The following is a 25,534-nucleotide window of genomic DNA, read 5'->3' as shown; positions in this document are numbered from 1 at the left end:
TAGATACCACTTTAAAATGTTGCTTGAAAAATGAATTTGAATTATCAACAGATTATTTTTTTGTTTGTCCATCCATCCATCCATGCATGCATCCATCCATCCGAGCTAAAGCGTTTTTCAAAAGTCGATTTACCTAACAGGGGCTACTAATTAGGACCGTCTATTTGTTCATGGATGTATCATGAGGCAGGGACTTGGTTAAAAGAGCTGCACGGCATGAAGCCGTTGCTGGTCTGCAGCGTGCAGCCTGCGGGTTAGATTCTGCTGATTCAGCATTTCTTCTATATGCACTGTGCAGCACAGTCAGACGGTACATCAGGGAATGTATATTCATTGTCTGGGAAGATGCTTCCAGAACCCCTCATACGTAACACTATTCCAAGTTAAATCTAGTGGATTTGCTTTTCATGACTGACTTGCTGAATCAGATTTGGGTGAAAACTGGGAAATATTTTGGGAACTCTAAACTAACAAACTTCTAACCCGTACACCCAGATACATGCTATGTGTGTGTTATTTAAAAATAGGACATCTGTCAAGCTGAAATTATACAATATTTCAATCGACAGAAAAATGATCTGCAACACTTTTCCCATGATCACTGAGAATTCAGACATTAAAATAAAACAGCTGAGTAAATAGAGAGCACATAGCCTTAGACTTCTATTATAAAGTGACTGTTGGTTGGTCAAAACAATCACATTTAATGCCATCCCCATTCTGGGAAATTGTGATTTTCTTTGGTCATATTCTGACATTTATTTATCAGAAAATGGGTTACTCAAGAAAACAATCAACAGATGAATCAGTAATGTTGTTGTGTTGTTGCAGTCCTTGAAATTTGAAATCCAGAAATAGTATTGATAAAAATACAATGAAAGCACTGTAAAGTCCTATACTACGTTTAAATCCTGAATGTAGCTAACATCATTTCAAGTTAGTCTGCAACTCCACAGTTCGGGCAGTTGCACACACATGCATACACAGCATGCCCTGGTATGTAATGACAGCTCGGTCCTTGCAACCCCCCTGGGCCTTTAAAGAAATGCAGCCTGCCTTTCTGCATGATCCCCTGTGAGGATCCTATCACAGACTCAAATTACCTTACAGTTCAGGCCGAAGCCCTGCTCTCATACAACGAGTCCCTGAACATGTAACGAAACATAGGACGTTTTTCAGATGATCCTTTCCATTCATGGGTGTAAATTATTGACTTGAGTGTTTGTCTATAGAGGTCAGATACAGTACAGCTTTAAAAAGATGCTCCAAATCTGCTTCAGCAGTAGTGAGTAACTTTAAAACAATTAACAATTAACTTATTGTGTTGTGGTAATTCTCAGGACGAATTAAGATTACATTTACATTTTGACAGCATTGATCCAAAACTCAGACATAGATGGAAAGGCTCAGGATGTCTGGAGCTATATTCCTGGTGACCAAGGGAAAAGGGACTAATAGAAAAGAATAGGTTTAATTGCTTTTAATCAACTGACGTCTGGCAGGGCTCGTGAGCACCAGATGTGACATGCCGAGCTTGTAAGGGAAAATGGAAATTGGAAGCAAACAGTGGCGTCATTGCCCGCTGGGAATAACATAGTTCAAATCTATTGTTATTTATACAGATAAGAAAAGAGAGACTTGGGGTTAAGTAGTCAAAGTAATTACATTAGCAATGACGGCTCATTTGTCATTGCTCCTACAATAACAGAGAGGAGTTAACCTGGGTGCTGCAAATCAAATGACTGTCTCTTATTTGTCACATAAATGAATCCAATTAGGCACTCATTCTAATAAAAGCCATTGTCCACTCAAGCCTCTCTCTCTCTCTCTCTCTCTCTCTCTCTCTCTCTCTCTCTCTCTCTAAATGACCCTCAGCTATGATATTGCTATGAAATAAAACACTGAATAAGTAGGTCAGATAGATGTGCGTCTGATTCATTTTCAAAACTAAACAAAAGAGATATTATGCTTGATAGACGTTCAGAAATCTAAACTAGCGCAACGTTTACGTTAAGCCTTGTGTTGTCCTCCCGGGTCAAAAAGATTAACACATATTTTGTTTTTACCCTTTTTTCGACATTTGACATTTTCAACGCATTATTTATTCTTTTTGATTTCATTACCACCACCTTACTACCACTAGTTTTACACTACTTTTTGGAATCCATGGTCAATAATCCTCATTTATTTGAATGATACCTAATATTTGAGCTAATAAAGCAGAATAAATTATGAATTATTTTGACTAATAGTTAAGATCAGAGGAGCGTATGTTGAGTAGAGGAGTCTGTTCAGGAAACTGATTTGAAACAATTTCAATTTACACCCCAAATTCCATAAGGTTATTGTATTTGCAAAGAGTGTTGCATGGAATCCATACTTTTTTGTGGTAACTTGGTTAAAAAGAATGCCATATTTCTGATCTAAACATTATTAAAAAGGTTTCAAATTTGACCCGAGGACAACAGGAAGGTTAAACTAATTTGTATTCCTTTTGTAGCTTATGGTAATATATATATATATATATATATATATATATATATATATATATATATATATATATATATATATATATATATATATTACACTCAGTATTCAGTCCCTGTATCCAAATGATCCCCTCATAAAGCATATTTGTGTGTGTTTAGGCTTTGCTGGTTGATGGGTTCGATGATCAGATGATTTCCTAACCTTTATCCACGCGTCAAAAACACTGGATCCTACACTTCCCAAAATGCAACTCAAGAGCATCTTCTGAAGACTTGGTTAATACCCACTTCTTTCAAACTTCCCACCTCCAATTTATGACACATTGTACATGCGTTGTCAGAGTCAAAGCTGAGACAATCCTGATATTGTTGGAAGACTCAACCAAAAGAAGCTCCTCCAGAGCTGCAGAAGACAGAATACTAATGTTTTACCAGGCTGAGCAGGGAGTCGAGTGTAAACAGCGGAGTGGCCCTTTAAGACAAGAGAAAGAACACAATGTTTTTTTGGATGACTTGACTTCTCTTGCAGATATAGGCGACATCAAACTTTTGCTTTAGACGGTATTCAATTTGATATGTACAGATTAGAGATGTACAGGGTCCAGCAACCTGATGTACCATATGTAGGCCTACTGTACTGCAGGCCTACACTGTATGCAGCAGAGTTCAGAACCGTGGACAGAGCTCCCAGATCAGAGTCTGGCTCACATGGAGGTCAGCAGTTCTGATCTGATTTAACACCAGCTGCTCTCAATGATAAATCAAAGAAATGTGCTGGTCTGGAGGAAACACTGGCTCTCTCCCCCGGGACGATTTCTTCTATTTTTTATTTAGACATCCTTCCCTTCCCTCTGCTGCTGAAGCCACCACAGGCTGCGTCTCTCGAGCATCTTCTGCACATGTAACTCCCATTGAATGCCGTTATATGTATTCTATTATGTCAAACTGTAAACGATACACTATTATAAACTGTAAATATATTTCATATAGACCCGGATCCTTTTGGACTTTAAATGAGTGTCAACAAAGCAGGCGTGCAGACTGGCAGCGGTTTAAGTTGCCTACATCGCAAAACTGCAGGTTTCTATGATGCAAACAACAAAGATGCTATAACAATACATGTTCTTGCCAAAACAATTAACTTTTAATGCTCCGGACGTTCATTTTGTCCCAGCAAGACCCTCAGTGAGTGAAAACGTCCGTTCTCACCAATATTAGATGTAACGGTTCAGCAATAACTACAAATTATGCTACTTTAGTCACAACAAACCTAAGCTAGCTGTCGATAGCGGGTAGGCTGTGTGGTTATAAAACATTAAGAATGACGTACCGAAAAGAAATGTTAGTCCAGCTTTTTTGAATATCTGTGAAAGGTAGTCATTGTCTTCATCAGTAGAGACAGCCTCCGTTGTGTCGCCTGTGCGTTAGCTTGATATTTCGCTGAAAGAAGCCGCCAGATGGGGGATGGACGTTAAGAACAAAATAACTTCCGGAAGGCTCTTTCAAAATAAATGGTTTTAACCATTGACCGTTAATACTAACCCTCGCGTGGTCTTCCTGTCGACCATGCAACTTTGTGTTTTACTGAGTCGAAATGTCAACATTTTGTTATATATGTTGTTTTTTTTAATTCTTTGTCCTTTTTTATAAAAGTTCTTGTTGCTTTTTGCTATGTTTTGTTGACACTTTTCTTGACACGTTTTTGTCGCATTCGGCGATCTCTTTGATGTTTTTTTGGTAAGTTTTCCAGATTTTTCGCTGTAGCTTTTTCCAACATTTGTCACTTTTTTAAACGTTCTTTTGTCTTAGTTGTGATATAGAAAGTTTTTGTAAAACAAGTCAAATTTGACCCGAGGACAACAGGAGGTTTATGACGGAAAGACCGTTTCATCCATGTCATGAGGAGATGTATGTTGAGAAAAAGGGTAAAATATAGGCCTACGTGCACAAATATAAAAAATAAAAAAATACAGTATATAAAATAACACTATAGAAAAAGATTTAAAAAAAATGAAGAATCAATGAAATAAAAAAATAAAATCAACAAATAAAACAATTTCTCACCATAACTAGGAATAGCCTAAAATAAAATAAAACTAACAATGTATCCCAGATAGGCTATATTTTATTAAATATAAAACAGACTCAGAAACCAGTGTATTGCCCAGGAGCTTCCCACAGCCAGGAATTTACCCAGAAAACAGGTGCCGCTACAGTCAAGAATCATACACAATTAAAGTGAAAAGGATTGAAAACTGTATAAATAATATGTGACCTGTTAATTAAAATAGCTTTGCATACTTTCAAAGAAAAATGGATGGATTGTGCAAAGGTGACCAAGAAAGCCAATGGGAATTGTGGTGCAAAACGGTAAGGTGATTGACATAAAACAAATCCAACTTTTTTTTGAGAGTCGATTAATCAATTAGGTAATTTATAAAAAAGAAAAGAAAATGCTAATCATTGTCTGCTCCCAGCTCCAATGTGAAGATTTATTGCGATTCTATGTAATTTGGTGATTTTGTTGTTCTCTTTTACATTTTTCATACATTCTGCAAACTAAACAATAATTAGAAGCTTATTCAGACATATGATCAACAGTTTAATAACAACAATAACGACTAGTTGCAGCCTTTCACACAGAGTTTTTTTTTGCAATCAGGCTGAGTGGAAACCTTCTGCCTCCCAGTCTGTTTGTTTTGATGAAATCATCTCATCTCATTTGGGATCACACAACCCATTAAACCACCATAAAAAGGCTTAAAGTAACCGCTCTGCTGTGATCGTTTGGAGGGAGGGAATCATTATACTGAGGGATATGTCAGCAAGTGAAATGTTTTTCTCATCACTCACAAGGAATATGAAAAGAAAAAATTTTGTATGAAGTTTGCCACAAAATGTTTTAATAATATTTATTCCCAGTGGAGGAAGTATTTAGATCTTTTACTTAACTAAATGTAGCAAAATAATATGAATATATTTATAATGATATTTTATTATTGGTTAAGGTCTTGCATGTTTATTGGAAAAGGTATCCAAGTAGGCTGGATTAGCCAAAAATAGGTGTCAAAAGTGGATTTGCAGTACCTGTGAGTGTTATGTGTCATATTGTTGGATTATTAATACTGATGCATTAATGTGTGGGTATAGCCTTTTACTGTTGTAGTTAGTGGAGGCTTTTAATTTGTTTTGCTAATCTATGAAGAGAGAATCATATTCATATGAAGAATATATGTTTTTGCAATTAACTTCTTAATCTGTAAAGTACTGTCTGCGGTGGTGTATTTACCTGTTATTATAGATGTGTAAAGTAGCATTGAATGGTTAGTACCATGGAAGTACCTCAGTCGCGTACTTATGTGCAGTGCTGAAATAAATGTGCTTACAGTAGTTACATTTCAGCACTAATCATTTCAGATTTCATCTGATGTTTTGATACAGATGCTTCTGCAGAATTGTAAAATTTAAATTTATATATTTTCAAAACAAAATGATAGACTATCTTACATTAACCAGGATTCAAATAGTTCAGGACTGAAAAATCTAATCAGGAAAAAATAAATAACATGTATTGAAATACCCAACAGTGATATGAGATAATTGGGCTATAATAATAATAATAATAATAATAATAATAATAATAATACTAATAACAATGATAATACAGATAAGACACGGAAATAAAACAATGCTAAAATTATTAAAAAGACAGGATTTGAGCACGTACAGACCCATGTGTGCTTATATTTTTATGACATTCACCAGAGCGTTACAGAGAAATTAAACTTCATTTTTTAATTGAATTTAATTTAATTTTTTTCATAATAACTTAAAAAAGGTTGTTTAACCCTTGTTTTGTCTTCCCGTTAAAATTGAAAATGAACGCTTTTGTTGAGGTTTTTTATCAAAGTTTTTTCACGTTTTTGTCCCTTTTTTTAACACGTCTGACGCTTTTTTCAATGTTTGTCAATTTTTTTGATGTTTTCAACACCACTTAACCCTAACCTATTAACTTTAGTTTACAGTTATTTTTGGAATTCATGGTCAATAAACCTCATTTATAGGAAATTATACCTAATGTAAGAGTTAGAAAAGCAGAAATTAGGAATTATTTAGAATAAAATTAAAGGAATGGATGTTGATGGATAATCACAGAATGGAATATGTCAAATTTAACTCAATACTATTTCAAAAACACTTCAATTAGTTTTAAATGCTATAAAATTGAATATGACACGCCAAAATGATTGAAAGTAGAGATCTGTACTCGCCAAAGAGTGTGTGGAATCAATCATGTTATTTTGGGTCATCACAATTGGCTGGTTAAAAAGAACATTGATGTAGAAAAATGGGTCAATTTGACCCGAGGACAACATGAGGATAAATGTCAACCTAATACGTCCCCCTCCACACCAACAGGGGGCGACACGTCTCCACAGGCCCGGGTCGCGAGGATAAACCTTCCCGATAGACGACCGTCGTTCCTTCCGGCTCCGGTCCCTTAACAAGTGGAAAGGTAAAGACAGACCCGGCGTAGTAATCTAAATATATCTTCAACATCTCATATTCAATAAAACAGTAATGTTTGATATTCGATTGTTGTTAATGTCACAATTGAAAACCTAAAATTATTTCAGCCTTGCATGCTTTACAGTTGTGGATATTCCACTTAAAAGTGTGGAAGTGACCCAGGCACTCATTTTCTCGAACAGGCTGCCATTTCTCTCGGTTACCGCGCGCTGACTCGGTCGACATTAAATGTAACGTTATTTGGAAGTGTGTGGCTAGTGATGTAAACTTAACAAACCCCGTATATTGATTTAATGAAGTGTTTGTTGATAGGCGTTATGCGGCTTTGGTTTATAGCGGTACATGTAGCTAGCTAAGTTGGCTAACAGGCCAGCCGCTAACATGCCCTCATAGCTGTTGTAAGCTGTCTCTAGCGTTTATGTTACTACAGGAAACTAATGCATAAATATGTCGCTTTCAACAGATGCTGATGCCCAAGAAGAATCGCATTGCTATCTATGAGCTCCTCTTCAAGGAGGGAGTCATGGTGGCCAAGAAAGATGTCCACCTTCCCAAGCATCCGGAGCTTGCTGACAAGAATGTGCCCAACCTTCATGTGATGAAAGCGATGCAGGTGAGAAACTGGATGCTAAAGGTTTATATTTGTATGTATTCAACATGTCTGTAAATGGGCCAGTGTTAGCCAGTCGGCTAATTTTCAACAGTATCCCTTTGGCAAGATGATTTCAGATCATGGCAGCAGGAAGCAACAAAAAACATTAAAATATACACACAGTGATCAAAAAGACATAATACATACAGCTAGAGCAGAAATAGAAGTTGTTTTTAATATGCCATGCAGAGCTACAGAAAGCACCAGGACACTAGCAGATTACACATCAACCGCTATGAACGCTTGGCTGCCACAAGCCAGTTATCACTGTGGTAACTTTTCTGACACCTCGTACTTAAAACCCAAAAAGTCAGAAGGATCGGGAGGCCCCGCTTTCACGGTCTGTATTCATACTGAAAATCAAGATCAAGATTTGCCCTTCTGCTCCACCGAGGTTTCTGTCCTGTAGCTCCAGTTAACCCTTTTGTTGTCCTCGGGGTCATATTTCACCAATTTTCAAAAAGTTTCCAAATTCCAAGTTAGATAACTGATGAGTTCACCATTTCCATTGAATTTGGATGTTTTTATTTCGTAGCATTTGAAGAAGAAAAAATTAAGCACACTGAAAAAGTTACAAATTTAAGGAAACAACAACAAACGTCTGAAACCGATGGTTGCTCCTGTAACCTGAATGTACGCTAATGCATGAGGGGCAAAAAGTGGATGGGGGGCATTGAGACTTGTGGTGGTACACACATGGCTAGGAAGAAACACAGTTAAAGCCTGATTTGTCTTTTTGAACGATAAAAATGCAAGCGTGTTTTGATGCTAACAATGCCGGCAAGATACCGGTTAGAAAGATTGCATAACGTGTAGAGTAGAATCCGTATTTTTATTTGGGTCCAGTAAGGGAGTTTTCTCTTCGTTTCTAAAAACTAATTTGGACAAAGTTGAAATTGTGTTTTTTTTATACTTGGAAAACAGAATCTAATGAGAATCAAGCTTGTAAAGAAACCATTTGTTCTTGAGAAGGGTATTTTAATGAAACAATGGGACTTTCTTGGTAAAGCAGTTGGTTCATGTGGTGAGGTGGGGGTGTATGAGAATAAAAAAAACAATCATTTGAAAGAGGGAGTATGACATGTTAATGATCCATTGTCTGAAAAGATGCACTGTGTACTATGTAGTGTGTGCTGACAGTATTTGGTAGTACTCTACCCAGTGTGAAAACTACCACTACATTATGCCTGTGCTTTTCCTCCAGTCCTTGAAGTCCTGTGGGTATGTCAAGGAGCAATTTGCTTGGCGTCACTTTTACTGGTACCTCACCAACGAAGGTATCCAGTACCTGAGAGACTTCCTCCACCTTCCCCCTGAGATTGTTCCCGCCACCCTGCGCCGCCAGACCCGCCCAGAGACCGCAAGGCCCAGGCCCAAGGGTAAGCTCACTGCGATACACGTAATGGGTGTTTGGTTGAATGTAACTTGTTTTTGTTCTATCGTTGGAATATACTTTCTTTTTAAAAACCAATGGGACAGTCTGCAGAGAGGTGAGTGGTGATTGATGTTGCTTTTTAAAGCCAGTATCCAGCCAATGCCACTAGAATAGTAATGTATGGATCCGTCTTAAGTTTTCAAAATAAATCAAATTAATTGTAGAGTCTCTTTACGGATTGCAGTCTTGACTGTCAAAAAACACAAGTCATAGTGTTTATGTAAAGTTCCTGACGTACCAGGTCTGCTGCCGGTCCAGGTGGACCGACGGCGACTGACCATCGGCACACCCAAGGGTCGTTCATTTTTGATCTCATCTGACCAATCCAATACACAGAAGAGCTATCAAAATAACTTTTGAATGTTTCTTCTTAAAAAACAAACAAAAAAACCATGGGCTGCGACGATTAGAATAACTAATTTTGCACATTATGTCCATAGGACGGCTAACGTACAAGATATACATAAATACTTGTGTAGACTTATTTATTCCGACAATAACATGTCTTTTAAAAGAGCTCTACATAGCTACACATTACAAAATAACTAACATTAATAAACTAATGTCCGAAACTATATTTAACGGTAAAGACTGTAAAAGACTTGTCTCTTGTTGCACCACTGAACAATTAGCCCCCTAGCTAGCTTACCAGTAGGACTGCATGAACCTAGAATTGATATCACGATTCTCTACTTTTGGCCCCTGTACCACATCCCCACCAGCCTGTAAACATAGAGGCTTCAATGAAGAAGAGGGAGAGCATTGTAGCGCTTTAAAACCTATTTTTTACAGTCTGTTTAAAACTCACAGAAGAAAGTAGTAGTGTTTGTGATGCTGTTGGCTCGTAAAATTAAATTAGAATAATATTTAAAAATTAACAGGTGAATCAATCACAGCTTTTATAAAGATCATTTGTGCAGGCCTACTTACCAGCCAGTTGGCCCACCTCTAAATTAGTCAAATGTACCAACTTAATGTTTAATTCCCAGGCTCTTGTCACATCGTAGGAAAGCACGTTGCTATCGCCGGATGAGTGACAATTTAGTTTGGCTAGTTAACAGTAACCAGTGTGTGATTAAGGCGTGTTGGGTGGGGGGAATTACCAAGCTAACAGGCAAGCAGCGGGCCATTTGGTCCCTCCAGATGAAGAAGTCTGCCTATATGGAAAGATAGCATGACAGAACGGGACAGGGATAGTCTGGGTAGCCATCTCCCAGAACCGCAGTCTTGCTGGTGGGGAGAGAAGCAGAGGGGCCGTAGGCTCTGTTGATTCTGCCGCTTATCGAGCAAACGCCGTTTGTTACGGGTACCATGGCGACGGTATCCCAGGTTGAATGACAGATTACTGCCACCGGCTGGAATGGACCTCTGTCCTCTCACGCAGGTGCAGAACGTATGTGGTACTTGGCCATCGGCTGTAGTCTCTACGGTGTGTTTCAGTGCTAATTTTTGGCCCAGACGAGGGCCGACGAAAAGTGACGCCGCAGTCAGTCATCGTTGCCACTAGTGCCCGGCCGTCGGCTAGGTGTGGTGTCAGGGCCTTTAGCCTGCTGAGTGGAAGCATTCCAGAGAGATTAACATCATGAGGATAAAAGGTTGCAGCTATAGCCTGGGCGGTGTGAAGAAAATCAAATGGCACGATATCTTTGACCAAATCTTAGTGTTGACTGTTGGTGCTTTTCCAAAATATTTACACAATCAAATTTTCATCAGATCGTCAGTAATGTGGATATGACTAAAGGGTTAAGGCAAATAATAGTTACAACAGTCTTGTAGGTTCAAAAAAGGACATAACTACTGTAATGCAGCCTTTAAAACCAGGAAAAGACAATCCTTGTCATATTACGATGAGACAATATCCAAATTCTAATATCTAGTGTCGTATAAAGATTTTGATATAGTATTGATACATTGCCCAGCTCTAGTTGCAGCCATGGCTAAGTGTTGATAGTTTCAGCGGTTTTAACCTCAGTGACCTGCTCTAACTGATCTATGTTGTAGATTTATAAAATTGGAAAATGCAAATCCAACCAGTGATCAAGTCTCAATGTTTTCTGCCAATTAGCAGGAAGGGCCGGGACTTTGTCAGATAATCCTTTCATTCATCAGTACCTACGTCTGGATCTGCGACCTTCAGAACAGCTGATCATGTATTTAAGTATCTTACATCACACAGGAATCTTTGCGTGGATCCCCAGAAAATGTTGTGCTTTAGAGATTTTCAAGGTGATAAAAATACTCAGACACCAATACAATAACCGATGATGTCAATCTTACAAAAGCAAAGAACACAAATAAATGCGTGTTTAGATTGAGAAGTTTATTTTTGTAATAAAACGCCAATATTTAGAGGGCCTACCCATCCTTATAATTAAAGAATATATTAATTCATTGTAAACTTAGTTTAGTTTGTTTTATTAATATGTAGACTAATTGCAGATATGTTCTACTTATTGGCAAGCATGCGTGTATATAATACAAAAAACGAATAAGAGTAACTGTGTACTGGTGGACTGGATATCTAAAGTTCTTGAAGTTAAGTAAAGTATGCAGACCAGTTTACAACAGATCTGTAGCATCCCTGGTCCTCCATCATCCTCCCTCTGCTCTGGATGGGAGACATGGGGGGGGGGGGGCTGGGTGGTCTCAACTGCAAGGTCAACAACAATTCTACTACTTTTCAGATGAATGGCTAATTAGGCAATTTACGTTCCTTTGTAGCGCGATCATAACAACTAACCGGCAACAATATATTTTGCTGCCTCATATTGATATTTCTTTTTAATCTTTTGGAGCTGATCTCCATCTCGGATACGCTTTTTGATGTGTTCAAAATTAGTCACTTTGAGCGGCAGGGCACACAAACTGGAAAGTTTGTAAATTTGAGAGCTCAAACTAAATACACAGAGCGTGCCATTCCACTTAGTCTAAGAGGACAGGAGCTGCAGTGAAAGTGAAATTTAACCATTTGTTAAACATCATTTTATACAACCTACTTCAGATGAATTGGGCTGTGATTGGATTGAAACCACTCGGCAGTCCAGCACTGGGTCCAAACAGAGTAAAGGCAGCAAGAGTCTGCTGATCCTACTTTCTAGAGTCAGGTTCCCCCCTAATGCATAAAAGTGTTTACAAGTTGGTCCTGAATAATCTGCTCCATAGACTGTATCCAAAGATACCACTGTATAAAAGTAAAGCCAAATATCCCGATCCGGGTGCTGAACCTTGTAATTTAGGAGCCAGGGTCTGCGCAGTAGGGATCAGGTGATGAAGCTGGGCTACCAAGTCCAGCACAGACACCCACCAGACCATCGTGCGAGTCAATCATGAAATTTAGTTTTTATTGCATCAAATAACAAATAAAAACCACTTATCAGAAGTTACATTTGGACAAACATCAGTGTGATAAGAACTAACTAAAATGAAAAAAGATATTTTGTGGTATGGCCTGTTTCCATCTGCTAACATGGAAGGGGGGGGGGGGGGGGGGATGTGCTCTATACTGCAGTCAGCCACCAGGAGGCGGTCGAGCTGTTTTGGCCTCACCTATACAGTCTGTGCATCAAGCATAGCTCATGAGTCTTTGAGGCCATTACTGTTCCCTTACATGGTTCACTGTATTTAGTGAAAGCCCTTGGCTTTAAAACTGAACTCTAACATCAAAGCGTACTAGTTTTCCTCTTGATATCATCCTTCTGTGTGCGGCCAAATCACCCATAACCAAAGTGGACTAGAGCTGAATTTTCCTTTTATTTCTGCAGGAATGGAAGGAGAGAGGCCCGCTCGCCTTAACCGTGGCGAGGCTGACAGAGATACATACAGGCGATCTGCTGCACCCCGTGAGTATACTTGGAGCAATGTAATCCACCCTTATGAGCTGAGTCGCTTATGTGACCTAGTGTCTTAGAAAGGCGGGTAGAAAGAGTGACTGTCTTGGAATAGTAGGTGTACTTTTATGCATTGAATGCTCTGTAATTTCCAACCCTAACAATTATATAATTGAATGAAAATCCTACAATTTAAACCTTCAGTGAATTGGTTACTTTTTTAAGCAAAGTTTCACAACAGACTGAAGTTATTTACCTTAGATATCTTCCCGTTCAATGTAGTCGGACGTCAAAAGTAAATATTGTATGTGGCTAGAAGTTTTTTTAATTTTACTAGTTTGCAGTGGTGGGATGTGCTTTGAAGCTTTAAGATTTGAAAGTTGTTGGCTGACCTGTTCATTCATAACTTGTCCATCAGCTGGTGCTGACAAGAAAGCAGAGGCCGGTGCTGGAGCTGCCACAGAATTCCAATTTGTAAGTACTGCTTCCATAGTTTCACTGTAAAACCATTTACATTTTCCTCTTGTGGTAAGTTTTTATTTGTGTTTTAGAAGAGCACATTTTTCTTGCATGCAAATGTTTTATACAGCAATTATACAAGAATGTCCAACCTTCGTCCCTGAAACATTGGTCGCTTGTGGGTGCAGTTTTATAATGGGTTCAATAAGGAATGTAGTTGTTTAGTGCAGTCATAAAACTTTATTGTTCTGTTGGCTGATATATTGACCAAACCTTTTCCTTGTTGCAGAGGGGTGGCTTCGGACGCGGCAGAGGACAGCAGCCTCAGTAAATGTCACATCTTTCTGTACAATAAAGAAAATCAAAATGAGTCCCACATCTCGGTATTGTTTGTATTAATACAATGGATTAAAAAGTTAGCTGCTTGTTTCCAACATTCTCAGATGTTTTTATGCTGAGCAGAAGGACCTTAGTCAGCAGTTTGGGAGTTAAGACTAATAAAGACACGTTAAGATGACTGTCCAGATATGTACATAACTTACATAGGATCAAGTGAGCCTAGATGGGAAATGTCATTAGTTGATAATTAATGGAAGTAGTAGGACAAGTGCCAGTGGTAACAAGCTGTGACAGTCACGTTGTAATAAAGACAACCTGAGATAAAGACTTTGAGGGGTTGAGACTAAGAACAGACCAAGGCAGGGCGAGACTAATCCAAGACCAGAAAACACTGAAACACAGTATATACACAACTAGCTAATATTTAAAGTGAATGTAGAGTTTAGTAGAGAGGCATATTGATAATGCTAGTTAGCTTTGCTAGAGCCACTTAAACTTTGCTCACCTTTCTGATAGGAATGTAGGTGGTCCCAGCTGTTAACATTGCAGAAATGACACACTGCTGTGTTTTCTTTTCAGATGTTTTTCTTAATAAACTAGTTATGGTGTAGGGAGCAATATTTAGAGGATTTGGCGGATGTCTCCCAGACAGCCAGAGCCGTTTCAGTCTTCATGTTCACTTTCTTGGGAGTACGGGGGATAATGTTAAATTAGAAATGAGTCAAGCTATTGGTTGCTTTGAAGCAGGAAGTTTGAAATGCAGTTACAGTAGTGATATTATCCCACAATGCAATTTAATGACCTTAACATATACTGCATACAGTGGGGCTTGAAAGTTTGGGCACCCCAGGTAAAAACGTATTATTGTGCATAAAGAAGCCAAGAAAAGATGGAAAAATCTCAAATTTATCAAATGACTGATAAGACATTGGTACATGTCACAAAAAGTTAGATTTCATGTCCATCATTTACACTTTAAAAATAAAAACATGGCGTCTGCAAAAGTTTGGGCGGCCTGCAGAGTTGATACCTTGTACTGTCCCCTTTGGAAAGAATCCCCTCTTGATGTAATCCACCGTGGATTTTGAGGTGTGTTTAGGATCATTATCCATTTATGTAACCTATACTCTCTTTAACTTCAGCTTTATCACAGGTGGCATCAAGTTAGCATCCAAAATTTGCTGAAGTTTTATTGAATACATTTTTCCTTCTACTCATGAAATGTTCCCTGTGCCAGTGGCTGCAAAACATCCCCATGTTTAACAGTTGGACGGAAGTTATTTTAATTAAATTTCTTCTCCAAATTACTTCTCTTTGTTTATTCTGGGCAACCTCATCGGCCCACAGAACTTGTTCCCAAAATGCATCAGTCTTGTCTAGATGTTTATTTGCCAATGCTGATTTATTTGTGGTAAGGAAGAGAATGTAGAAGGTTTTCTTCTGAGGACTCTTCCATGAAGACCATATCTGCCAGGTCTTTCTGGGTGGATCGTGCAGTCAAACCTGGGTTTGGACTTGGTTTTCTCACAATCCTGCGAGCTGTTGTCTGATATTTTTCTTGGTCTTCCAGATCTTGCTTTAACTTCCACTGTTCCTGATGACGGCCATTCCTTAATTACATTCCAAACAGAGGATATTGGCATGTGGAAACGCTTTGCTATCTTCTTATAGCCTTCTCCTGCTTTGTAAGCGTCAACTATTTTCAGTTTTCTAGACAACTGCTTAGAAGAAGCCATGGTGCTGATTGTTGGGGCAAGGTCAGATGAGTCTGGGCATGTAAAACTTTAAGACTAACATCACCTGGTCTTCCCAGACGATGACTGAGCACAATCCAGTCAGCTTTCCAAAGCGGGCAGTACAAGGTTAAGGTGCTCTAACTATTGCAGACGCCATTTTTTTGTTTTGTTATTTTGAAAGTGTAAATGATGGAAATAAAATCTAAATTTTTGTGAAATACTTTATGAATGTCTAATCTGGCATTTGCTGCCTTTGAGGTTTTTTTTTCCATCTTTTCTAGCCTTTTTTAATGCACATTAATACAAATGTTTACCTGGGGTGCCCAAACATTTGAGCCCCACTGTACTACTGGTATGGTATCCCCTGTATACTGAGACTGAGTCTTCTGGTTTTGCAGTTAGTATAGAATAGAAACATACTCAACCATTTATCTTGAAATGATACAAACAACCTTGATTTAAGAATTAAACTGCCAATGTGACCCCTAAATATTCCCCCACCCCTAAAACAATGTTACATTTTAGCTGTTGGGATTCTCAGGCTGTTTCCCCACCATCCACACACCTTTTCCCTTGTGCATTGCATTATAAAAGCACAATATCAGATTTTTATGGTGCATACTGAATTAACCTTCATTTTCACTTGATACCACTTATAAGTGTGGTAATTTGTTTACCAATTGCGAAAAATAGTATACAGTTAAGATTTATTTATACATTGTATGCCTGTGGTGTGGAATGGCAGAAGGCAATAAGAGTTATGACACGGCCCCCCGATTTATAAAAAAAACTCAATCCTCATCTAGATTTTAGTGTAGTGCTACCTCATGAAAGGACTACAGGCACAATTACAAAAAAATCTTGCAGACATGGACACAATGACACTGGCCTGAATGTGAAATACTGGTGTTTATTTGTTGGCACATTTATATTACAATCTTCAGTCTTCTTGCACTGGTTTCATTCCACAGTCCCAAATGACAGAGGAAAAGAAAAATTCCAGTGACGCGTATACCTTGGAGAACACAATTACAAGTATGTAACTTCAAGGCTGAGGTCGGCTGCACATGTTCAGTTTATTTAATTACTAGTATTTGGGGTAATCTTTTAGCAGCTTTTTCACTCCATTTCTAATTATTGAAGTCGCCGTGCTGAAGGAAACTGAATGTTACAATCCTCTGCTGCAAAGTGATGTGCTTTTCATTTTTTGTTGCTTTGGCCACAAGATGAGGAAATACATATTTAAACCATCACCTTTTGTAAATTAAAAAAGGAAGTGACTTTATCTGAAGCTCTAATTGTTCTATCATTAATTAATCTCACCCCTCCCCCGCAAGTTCAAAAGAGCCAATTATGGAAAAAAAAACAAAAAATACCCCAAGGAGGAAGGTCTGACGCTTTTAACTCCAACGTGCTTATATGGATACATGTACTTCATAGATTCCCTCCTGAACTCCAGCCCAAATCACTTTACTTATACCAGGAAGTGCCTGAATGTTAAGTTAGCAGGGAGTGGTTTATAATAAAAAAAAGACACTACTCCTTATTGCCCAACGCCAGTGTGTGTCCTCTGGCTGTAAGGGTGCTGTGTTAGCTATATACACGATATTAGCTTGTCAATAACACAACAGATTAAACAGGAAAAAAAAAAAAATAGATCAAGAACAAGTGGTCATTAATCATAAAATCACTGGCTGTTACTTGTAGAAATCCTCCTCACATTCATTTTGACAGTACCGGTCACTGGCATCCAACCACCATGAGCAAATCACTTAAGAGGTTTTAGATTCGTTTTCTTCCTTTTTCCAATCCACATAAAAAAGGTTCATCCCCTTAACATCCGATTACACATTTCATTACAGACTTCAAGGTCTAATCAGCACTAGCTCTCATACAACGTGCCAGGTAGAGAATCATAAAGCAAGACTTTGGCCACCTCACCTTTCTGATACACAGCAACAAAACGGTTCAAAGGCTCAAACTGTGAAGGTGCGTGGTCGAATTTGTGTCAGTTTAGGGGTCCTTCACATGAAAAGGTTTGGGAACTGCTGTCCCATAAAGCCCCCCCCCCCGATCCCATTAGGTTCTGGTCGACTGAATTATGATGCTTGAGTTTTCTGTCCATATTCAAAGTTAAATGACCCTCTCATACTGTACTAGACAGTAAATATTGACCACCTTCATCCTTTTACGATTAACCAATTGTTTTTTTTGTTTAGATTCATAAACAACATCTCCCATGAGTCTTAGCAATAGGCGCAAGCTCAGAGCTGTAGTTTGAGTGCTTGTAAGGTAATCATTGACTTATGTATTAAAAAAAAATACATATAACTTTTGCCAATTTTGCTCCAAATATGATGTTTGTGTAAAAATCTCTTTTCCAACAAGTTTGTCATTTAATCTAAAAATTAAAAAAATAAAGTTTGTCAATGTTTTTACAGCTTGTTTTCCCTAGCTCCAAAGTGGTCAAAAATTCTCATTACTGGTTTAAATATAGACAGAAAACCACAATCATGTTTACCTTTTTTGGAAAGACCGATCAAAGAAACTCAGAAAAATTAGAAAATACACAAACTGGGGACAGTGGAACAGCTGCTAGCTTGAAAAGAAATGTCTAACCAAGTAGTGGTTTGGAAACTCAAGACTTTAGCTCGGCCAAAAAACAGTATCAGTTATGGTTACAGATTTGTTTTGGTCTAAATGAGAAAGGAAGGATTTTGAGGATATTTTATTCTAGCCTGTTCACTCTCACAAACCACAGCCGTATGCCTCGTTCTTTCGCCTCAGATGTACTGTCCGCTATCTCAAGAAAAAGTTCCCGACAGCTCCAGATTTAACGCCAACCACTCCTTCCAGCCTCAGTTGAAATGATTACAGACTCACAGATGTGCAAGAGGTGTTTTGTCATTTGTACTCTCACCTTTGATCTATACAGAAATAAACACTTTACAATAAAAACCTCTAACATGCTATCTACAGCGCCTCCAGTTTCACAGTATTGAGCCAGCTGGCCTCGCCACATCGAGGCCAAGCGACGCAGCTCGGCTAAAGAGACTTTTGCCAGACGTTAGAGAGAAAAACATAAAAACAAATAAACTAGTATCCAAAAGCATTTTACAAGTTAAAAACGAGGTCTCAAACTGTACAAGGTTGGTTTGTTCTGCATCAGCGTTATAGATTCCATTACTTTCTATGTCAAGCAGGTGCTTTGAGTGTTTTTGGGGATGCCGATTAAATACTATACTTAAAAGAATGGGTAAAGAAAAAAAAAAAAAGAAATACCATGACCATAAGTGCCCACTAGTCACATGTGCTGTTAGAAACAGTGTAAACAATTGCTTTTAACCAAACTGAATGTGAGGAGTTAAATATGGAAATTGGTTTTAATAACTTAAGTGATATGTGCTGCATTTTGAAATTACCAAGACTCAATGATTTTATGCTCTACTACTTCTACCCTCTCAGTATGTGGAGGAATACTTTGCAAGGAAAGCATTTATATAAAAAAAAGGAGTTAAAAAGGATGTAAAGACACTGAGGAGAAAGGTGGTAATTTGACGTTGTCTCTCTCTTTACAGTCTATATGCTGTTTGAGAGTGAAACCTGTAGTGCTTGGCTAGCTTCCCGAAATCAGAGAGAAACACACTTGAAATTGAAGAACTAGAGAGGGGCCATATCCTTCTGATTCAAGAGACATCGAAAACCACGACAAGGAGCAAAATGAAGACCTTACCACAAGTCTGTTGCACAGTCAGTATCAGGTCACTCGAGCGAGTGATGAGAGACAACATAACGGTGCTCATGCAAGACAAGTCATTTCCCACAAATGTGTTCATTCAGATACAGACAACATTTCCTATCCTTATTAACAGGGGAGAGAGTACACTAATGGCCACATTCATTCACAGAGAAAGAACTGAAAGAAAATGGAGACTTTAGAAAGACCACCAAAAGCCTTCAGCGTAAGCACTAAGTGTACACTTGTTCATTACAACAGTAAAAAGTAGTTCTTGCATTCATTAAACACCACGCTAAGGGCGCGTTAAGGAAAGAGAATGAGGGGAGCGAGGAGATATTTCATGCAGTTGTCAGTAAAAAGAAAAACAAAAGATAGGGGTCAAAATGACATTTACAAAGTGTTTTCAGACTATTCACCCAACACTTGTCATCAGGTCTGCGCCACAGTTCTGGCACAAAGGAGTTGGCAAGGCAAACCATGTTATTTAGACAGAAGAGAAAAGAACAGAGAAGAGAAATGACACAAGTAAGAGCGCAAGTGGTGGCAAAAACTCCCGGAGGTGTCAGAGTTAGGGTTTTAGTTATCTGATACTCGAGACGGAGCTCTGATTGATGCTGTAGGTAGGGGAAAGGTCCCCGCCTATCGTCGCCACCAAAGGTGTTCCATTACTGGTCGGGCAACTCTCCTGGAGAGCCTCGAAGTAGGTGGCCTGCACAGGCTTGTGACACTGCAACACTTGCATGGCATCGTCTATTTTAAACCAATCCCTTTTTCTCCCTGTTGACAAAACACCATTGTGAAACAAGTTAAGACATGAAAGGGACAACTAGAGAATAAAACTAAACAAAACAAAACAAAACAGGTTTTACCAATTAACAGTACTGTGCACATTAAAGTAAACATCACAAGAGCAGAACAAAAGCTGTTCTCCTCCACAACAGAATCTCTGAATTGTAACATCTATAAGGACTGAGAAAGTTAAACAAAAGCAACTGACAGCATGTGACTGACTAAGCCCTTTGGCCGTATGAGCCCCATTCTGACAAGTAACCCAATGCAATGCTTTACCAATGTTGACGGAGTCCTCCCAGTCCTCCAGCAGCTCTGTTACAATAAGAACGTAGACGTAGGTTCTGTGTTTCCTCTCTTGGTTCTGTAGAGAGGGAGGGGAGGAAATCATATTTTCAATTCCCATTTGCAAACATGCTGCACAGTGTGTTGACATTTGAACACCGAGTAGAGAGAGAGAAAGAGAGAGAAAAAAAAAAAAAATCTGTCAACAGCAAACATTCCTCACCTCAAATACTCCAACTAAGCGACCTAAAGTCCCCTTCACACCGGCCTGTAAAATAAATGACAATGATTACATTGGTGAAGTACAGAGCACCGCATACAGTCACAATGGGCAACTAACGGCTCTTCTTGAAAATGGAGGCAAAAACACCTGTACAATGTAATTAGATCCAACAGCATAACAAAACACTACATTATTAACCTTGTGGTGTTTAGTTGAGACTGTCATTTTGAAAGTGTTTGTGTTTCAGTGGATTACATCATAATCATATGATGCAAGTTAACCCCCTCTAATTCCTGGGCTGTAGCTGAATCCTCCAAGTAACAGCTACCAAACTGACTTTACTGAGTCAAGTCATGTTTTCAAGTACTGAGTCCGTCTTTCTTTCATTTCACACTTACGTACAAGGAGGTCTACTTAAGCTAACGGTAAGAAGTAAAGTAATCAAATTAGTCTGACAGTGTGTTCTGAAAACATATGTGTAGTCCCGAGTTAGTTGGAATTTTGAACTTTCCTGACCAATTGTAAAGTGCATTTACTGTATAACACTAATTATTTTTTTCACTTTTGATTTAAACTACCATTTATTTTCTTGATTAATGGTTAAAAAATACCCATCACAACCAACAATAGGAAACCCCAAAATGTTTAAAATACAATATGTATTTAAAAAAAGAAGAGAAAAATCTGCAAATTGACAGATTTGAGAAGCTGGACTCAGCAGCAAACGTTTGGTAGATTTGCTTGTGGAATGACTTCAGCTTTCTGTCATTTGAGTAATGATGCCGTTCTACATTCAACAGCTGCAAACAACACGTTAACACCTTTGGTCAGCTATCACTGTCACATACGGACGACTTGTCAATCTTTCGAGTACCATAATTGTATCGTGTGAAAACGTTACGAACAAACAACTCTTGCCACGATGACCCCAACACGTAAGCAATGCAAATGTCACGATCTTTCTTAGAGAGAGAGGACAACTTGCTTGTTACCTTCAAACACATATTAATAACAAAAATACTCTCCAAGGTAGGTTTTAACTCCCAGAGGTGTAGGTCAGGTTTAGATACAGGGCCAAGCCGCTTGCTGACATCTTTGCGGCTTCTTCAGGTTCCAGTTTCAGTCTATAAATAAATGTTAGACTCTTCAGGCCTTCAGCGAGATCGTATGTAAAAGGAACAGGACCACCACTAGAAACCCCAAAGACATGCTAGGTATTAAGTAATAGGCCAAAAGTCAACCTGTATGTTTTGAGATGGAAAATGTCTCCCAACATTCATGTAACTAAAGACTTTGGGAGAAGATGCACACTGAGGCATTACAAGTTATGCAATAGTGTCTCAGCGCGGGGCGTATGACTACCGAGCATAGGCCGGGGTGGTGAACGGTCAGATAGCCTGCTCCTGCGTGCTGTGTCTTCACGGTCATCCCTGGCAAGACTCCAAACCTATAAGGCATAAGCAATTACTACACAGCTCATATGGTTGTCAGAATAAGCTCGCCAGGATTAGGAAATGTCCTGTTGCACCACCGTCAAATAAGAAGCTTAGGAAGCCACAAGAAGTGGTGATGGGTCCCACTCAAAGTCAAAACGTTTCTGAATGCGGCCTTTCAGCTCTTTTAACCAACACCCACAGTGGTGTGACTCTGCTTTTGACCTTTGTGGGAATGTGCTGGCAAGCCAGAGCATCCTGCAACCACCAGAGCTACCAAACAGCGGGAGCCAGGATAAGGGATGATATCAGCATCCATCAGTGTGATGGATTACACACGGACAATAGGCTTTATATGGTCAGTGACTCGCCAAGAGCTGATAGCTGGGTAAGATTCAGTGACTTCAGAGACCTGTGGCCATTATGATCAAAATGCCCAAACGAGGTACAGCTTGTACACAAGGGGGGTACCTGATTAATGGATCGCCGTTGGCGGTATACGCAGTGATATTGATTTTCAATGAACTGTAGGAAGGTTTACCAATTGGCACCTATCCTCCCAAAGACACGCACAAACAAAATAGACACACTTTGCTCTTCAAACTGTTTTTGTTACAAGGCTGCTGTTATAAAAATAGAACTGTCTAAAGCGGATTGCTTTTCTTCGTTTGCCGTATTTGTGGGGTTGGATGGTGCTGCAGTGCAACCGCTGGCTAGCTAGTGTTCAATCTCAGTGTGACCTCCTTTGACACATAAACACTGCTTTGTAACATGATGCTATGCTACAGCTTACATGTTGCTAGGCTCTCTCTGTCCATGCAAACAGGATGACTGCACTGACGAAATGGGGTTTGAGAGAAAGGTATTAGGTGTTAAATACAGACATGATTAAATAGAAATGAAATACAATACATCTTCTGAGCTTACACTGAAACTTATTTGTCACACTACAAATGGAAATCTTTTCTCAGAACAATATTCCTGGATATGAACTAATTCTAGAAAGGCATGTTTCCCAACCTTGTTTAACATACAAGGGTCAAGTAAAGTTTGCCAGTGCACAGTACATAGCAACATCAGTCAGTTCCAAGCAAAAAAAAAAAAGAAAACAAAAAAGAGGGGCCCACAATTTAGTCTTAAGTCAGATGTAATAATCATAAAATATTTCCAGAACCAACCTCTTCACACACTTCTCGAGCAGCAGCGACACTGGGCTCCTCCTCGGGCTCCATTCCCCCTCCAGGAACTATCCACTTGTCGGGATGTCGACTACTGCTCACCAGCAGCACCTGTGAAGCACCCAATACAAGATGAGAGGTTGGGCGTTACAGCCAAACTCAATGTTGTTGATAATCGTGTAGTACCTGTTAACTATGTCAATGAAAACTACCAAGAAGTGACCTGGGGCCCAGTTATTGTAAATTTATTTAGCTCACACTATGCATTGCCCTTTTCCGCACAAATGTGGTGAGTACATGGTCTCAACAATCTGTTGGGAGAAAAGCTAAAGCTTGTTCGACTGCCGATCAGGTAGATTTGCCTATAGTCTCTGGTTAATATAAAAAATATATAAAAAAAAAAAAAAGGAGGTTCCTAGCTACGTACAGGTCATACTGATGTTTCTTGGAATCAAAAGCCCATGGGATTTATGATCTAGCCTCTACTTTAACCAGAAGGAGGAATTAGTTAAGTCTACATTACCCCCCCTCCCGGTAATAATATTTCAACTACAAAGACATCTTTGTGCATGTTGTTGACTGGACATCAGCTTCCCAAAATCGCCTCTGATCTCAAATAAACCTTTGAAAGCCACTTTGACTTGTTTTCCTGGAAAAGGGTTAGGGTTACACGAAGGTAGCCAGGGGCATATTAACAGTTACGTGGACTACAAGCATTATTATGCATAGGGATGTAGGCTAACCGGGTATTGCTGCCAGTGTTGTCTTTTGGCTAACGCTAATAGCTAGCTAGCTAGCTAGCTAGATAAAAGTCCAATGTTGGCCAAGCAATACCAGTTGCATTAACGCCAACAAAGTGAACACTGTTTTGACCGCGAAATCATCTGTACCATGAGCGGATACAAATTTTCGGGCGCGTATCAATGATTTCTATTCACTCATTATGATTAAAGTCTCCGCCACTCATCACAGCCTGTGCAGTGGGCTGTGGCTGCCCGCAGCAGCAACACGGCTAACGTTAGCTAGCAAGCTACCGTAAGTATTAGCATGCAGCTAACAGGTTGACTCCAATTAACGCTGTGTATAAAAACCCGAGGCTGCTTTTATGCACAGCTAAAGAGGCTTACATAACACCGATAAGTACGAGCTCAAAACTAATGTTTAATACATAACCGCAGGCGACAATACAATAGGTTAAAAGCGAGTGAGGTATTGTTTCCAGCTGGCATCAAACCATAGCGGTGTTGATAAATATACCGATTAACAGACAGAGAAGAACTGGAGGCAGCTACGATTGCTAATGTTAGCTTGGCCCGCCAGACAGCAACATCACCGGACTCACCTCCTCCTCAGTCTCGCTCCTGAAACACAGACAGGCGGCCCGCTTCTTGTAGCCATCCCCGTCGTACGTCCGGGTTTGGTTTGACTTGAGCTTCATCATTTCAAAGGGCATAAAAGTTCAAAAGTACAGCTAAGTTTACCACTTATAAAGATGATGGTTGTAGACGCAGTCCTCCTCCGGGGAACCTCGGCGTTTTACTTAAAAGAAATAACTTCTTCTTCGCTTCATTTTCACAAACCTAGCGGTTAGGCACATCTACGGCACGGTCGCCATTACAAGAAGCCGCTACGCCCACTACGTAATTTACCCTTTAATAGCCCACTGGGCGTAAGAAAACCCCCTATCAGTCGTTGAAGAATTGGAGCATCGGGGAGAGGGGAAAACGCAACACCACGCTCTGACTGGAGTGAGCCGGTGAGGGAAACTGGCACTTTTGGCTCCAACTAGCTTTTCACAGCCACTTGTTTGAGGCTGATGTCTAATTAAGTGGTGTTGTACCATTTCACGTGAATAATTCAAATGTAACGTTGCCGTAGCATGCCTGAAAAATTACAAAATGGTTTATTTCTGCTGGTTTGATTAATCAGTTTCAGCACCGGACAGCGCTTGCATGATTCTCAAAACCGATCCAAAATGTGAACTAAATGGTTGGCTTATTTTGCATAATTCAACCTTGCAATATAGTTGGTTAATCGATTACACTAGGTAATTGACAGAAGCTTAATCAGCAAATATTTGATACATTAATATTTCAATAAGTTTTTTAAGGCAAACATTCGCTGGGTTCAGCTTTGAAACGTGACAATATGAAGCTTTCATTTGTCGTGTATGACAGTTAATTTAATATTTGTGGATTTTGAACTGTTGGTCCGATAAGCGGTTGTAACATGGCACCTTGCAATTGAGCGTTTCTCACTATTTTCTGACACTTTATACATAGAACAATTCATTGATTTAATCAAAAGATGATAGCTGATAATAAGGAACATGATTGTTAGTTGCATCTCTTAAAGAAATCACAGACATTTTTTTTAAATGGTTGTGATTTATTTTTTTGTCAATCAACTAAGTGATTAAT

General features: G+C 39.1%; 3 protein-coding genes across 4 annotated transcripts in view; 1 reads left to right on the top strand and 2 right to left on the bottom strand.

Annotated features, from left to right (window-relative positions):
* pacsin1b (protein kinase C and casein kinase substrate in neurons 1b) overlaps positions 1-3,981 on the bottom strand; it is a 32,788-nt gene extending 28,807 nt beyond the window's left edge. Inside the window, exon 1 of one of the 2 annotated variants that reach the window (XM_034869323.1) lies at positions 3,820-3,981. The gene's annotated coding sequence lies outside the window, so the exon portion shown is untranslated. The remainder of the gene's footprint in view (positions 1-3,819) is intronic. The other variant, XM_034869325.1, reaches the window with a different exon arrangement.
* A 2,916-nt stretch (positions 3,982-6,897) lies between these two features.
* On the top strand, positions 6,898-13,760 carry rps10 (ribosomal protein S10). The gene is made up of 6 exons (XM_034868886.1): positions 6,898-7,005; positions 7,483-7,632; positions 8,876-9,050; positions 12,868-12,945; positions 13,352-13,407; positions 13,682-13,760. The coding sequence occupies exons 2-6, from the start codon at positions 7,483-7,485 to the stop codon at positions 13,721-13,723; spliced, it is 501 nt and encodes a 166-aa protein (XP_034724777.1). The 5' UTR covers positions 6,898-7,005; the 3' UTR covers positions 13,724-13,760.
* Positions 13,761-16,357: 2,597 nt separating this feature from the next.
* On the bottom strand, positions 16,358-24,756 carry nudt3b (nudix (nucleoside diphosphate linked moiety X)-type motif 3b). Its single transcript, XM_034868885.1, has 5 exons — positions 24,457-24,756; positions 23,115-23,225; positions 20,504-20,548; positions 20,275-20,359; positions 16,358-19,983 (listed from the first exon to the last, which is right to left on the bottom strand). The coding sequence occupies exons 1-5, from the start codon at positions 24,565-24,567 to the stop codon at positions 19,787-19,789; spliced, it is 549 nt and encodes a 182-aa protein (XP_034724776.1). The 5' UTR covers positions 24,568-24,756; the 3' UTR covers positions 16,358-19,786.
* Positions 24,757-25,534: the final 778 nt, after the last annotated feature.

Source organism: Etheostoma cragini, chromosome 4 (assembly GCF_013103735.1).
Source record: "Etheostoma cragini isolate CJK2018 chromosome 4, CSU_Ecrag_1.0, whole genome shotgun sequence".
Lineage (NCBI taxonomy): Eukaryota > Metazoa > Chordata > Actinopteri > Perciformes > Percidae > Etheostoma > Etheostoma cragini.
The sequence above is the reverse complement of the archived record's forward strand: the minus strand, read 5'-3'. Positions and strand labels throughout refer to the sequence as shown.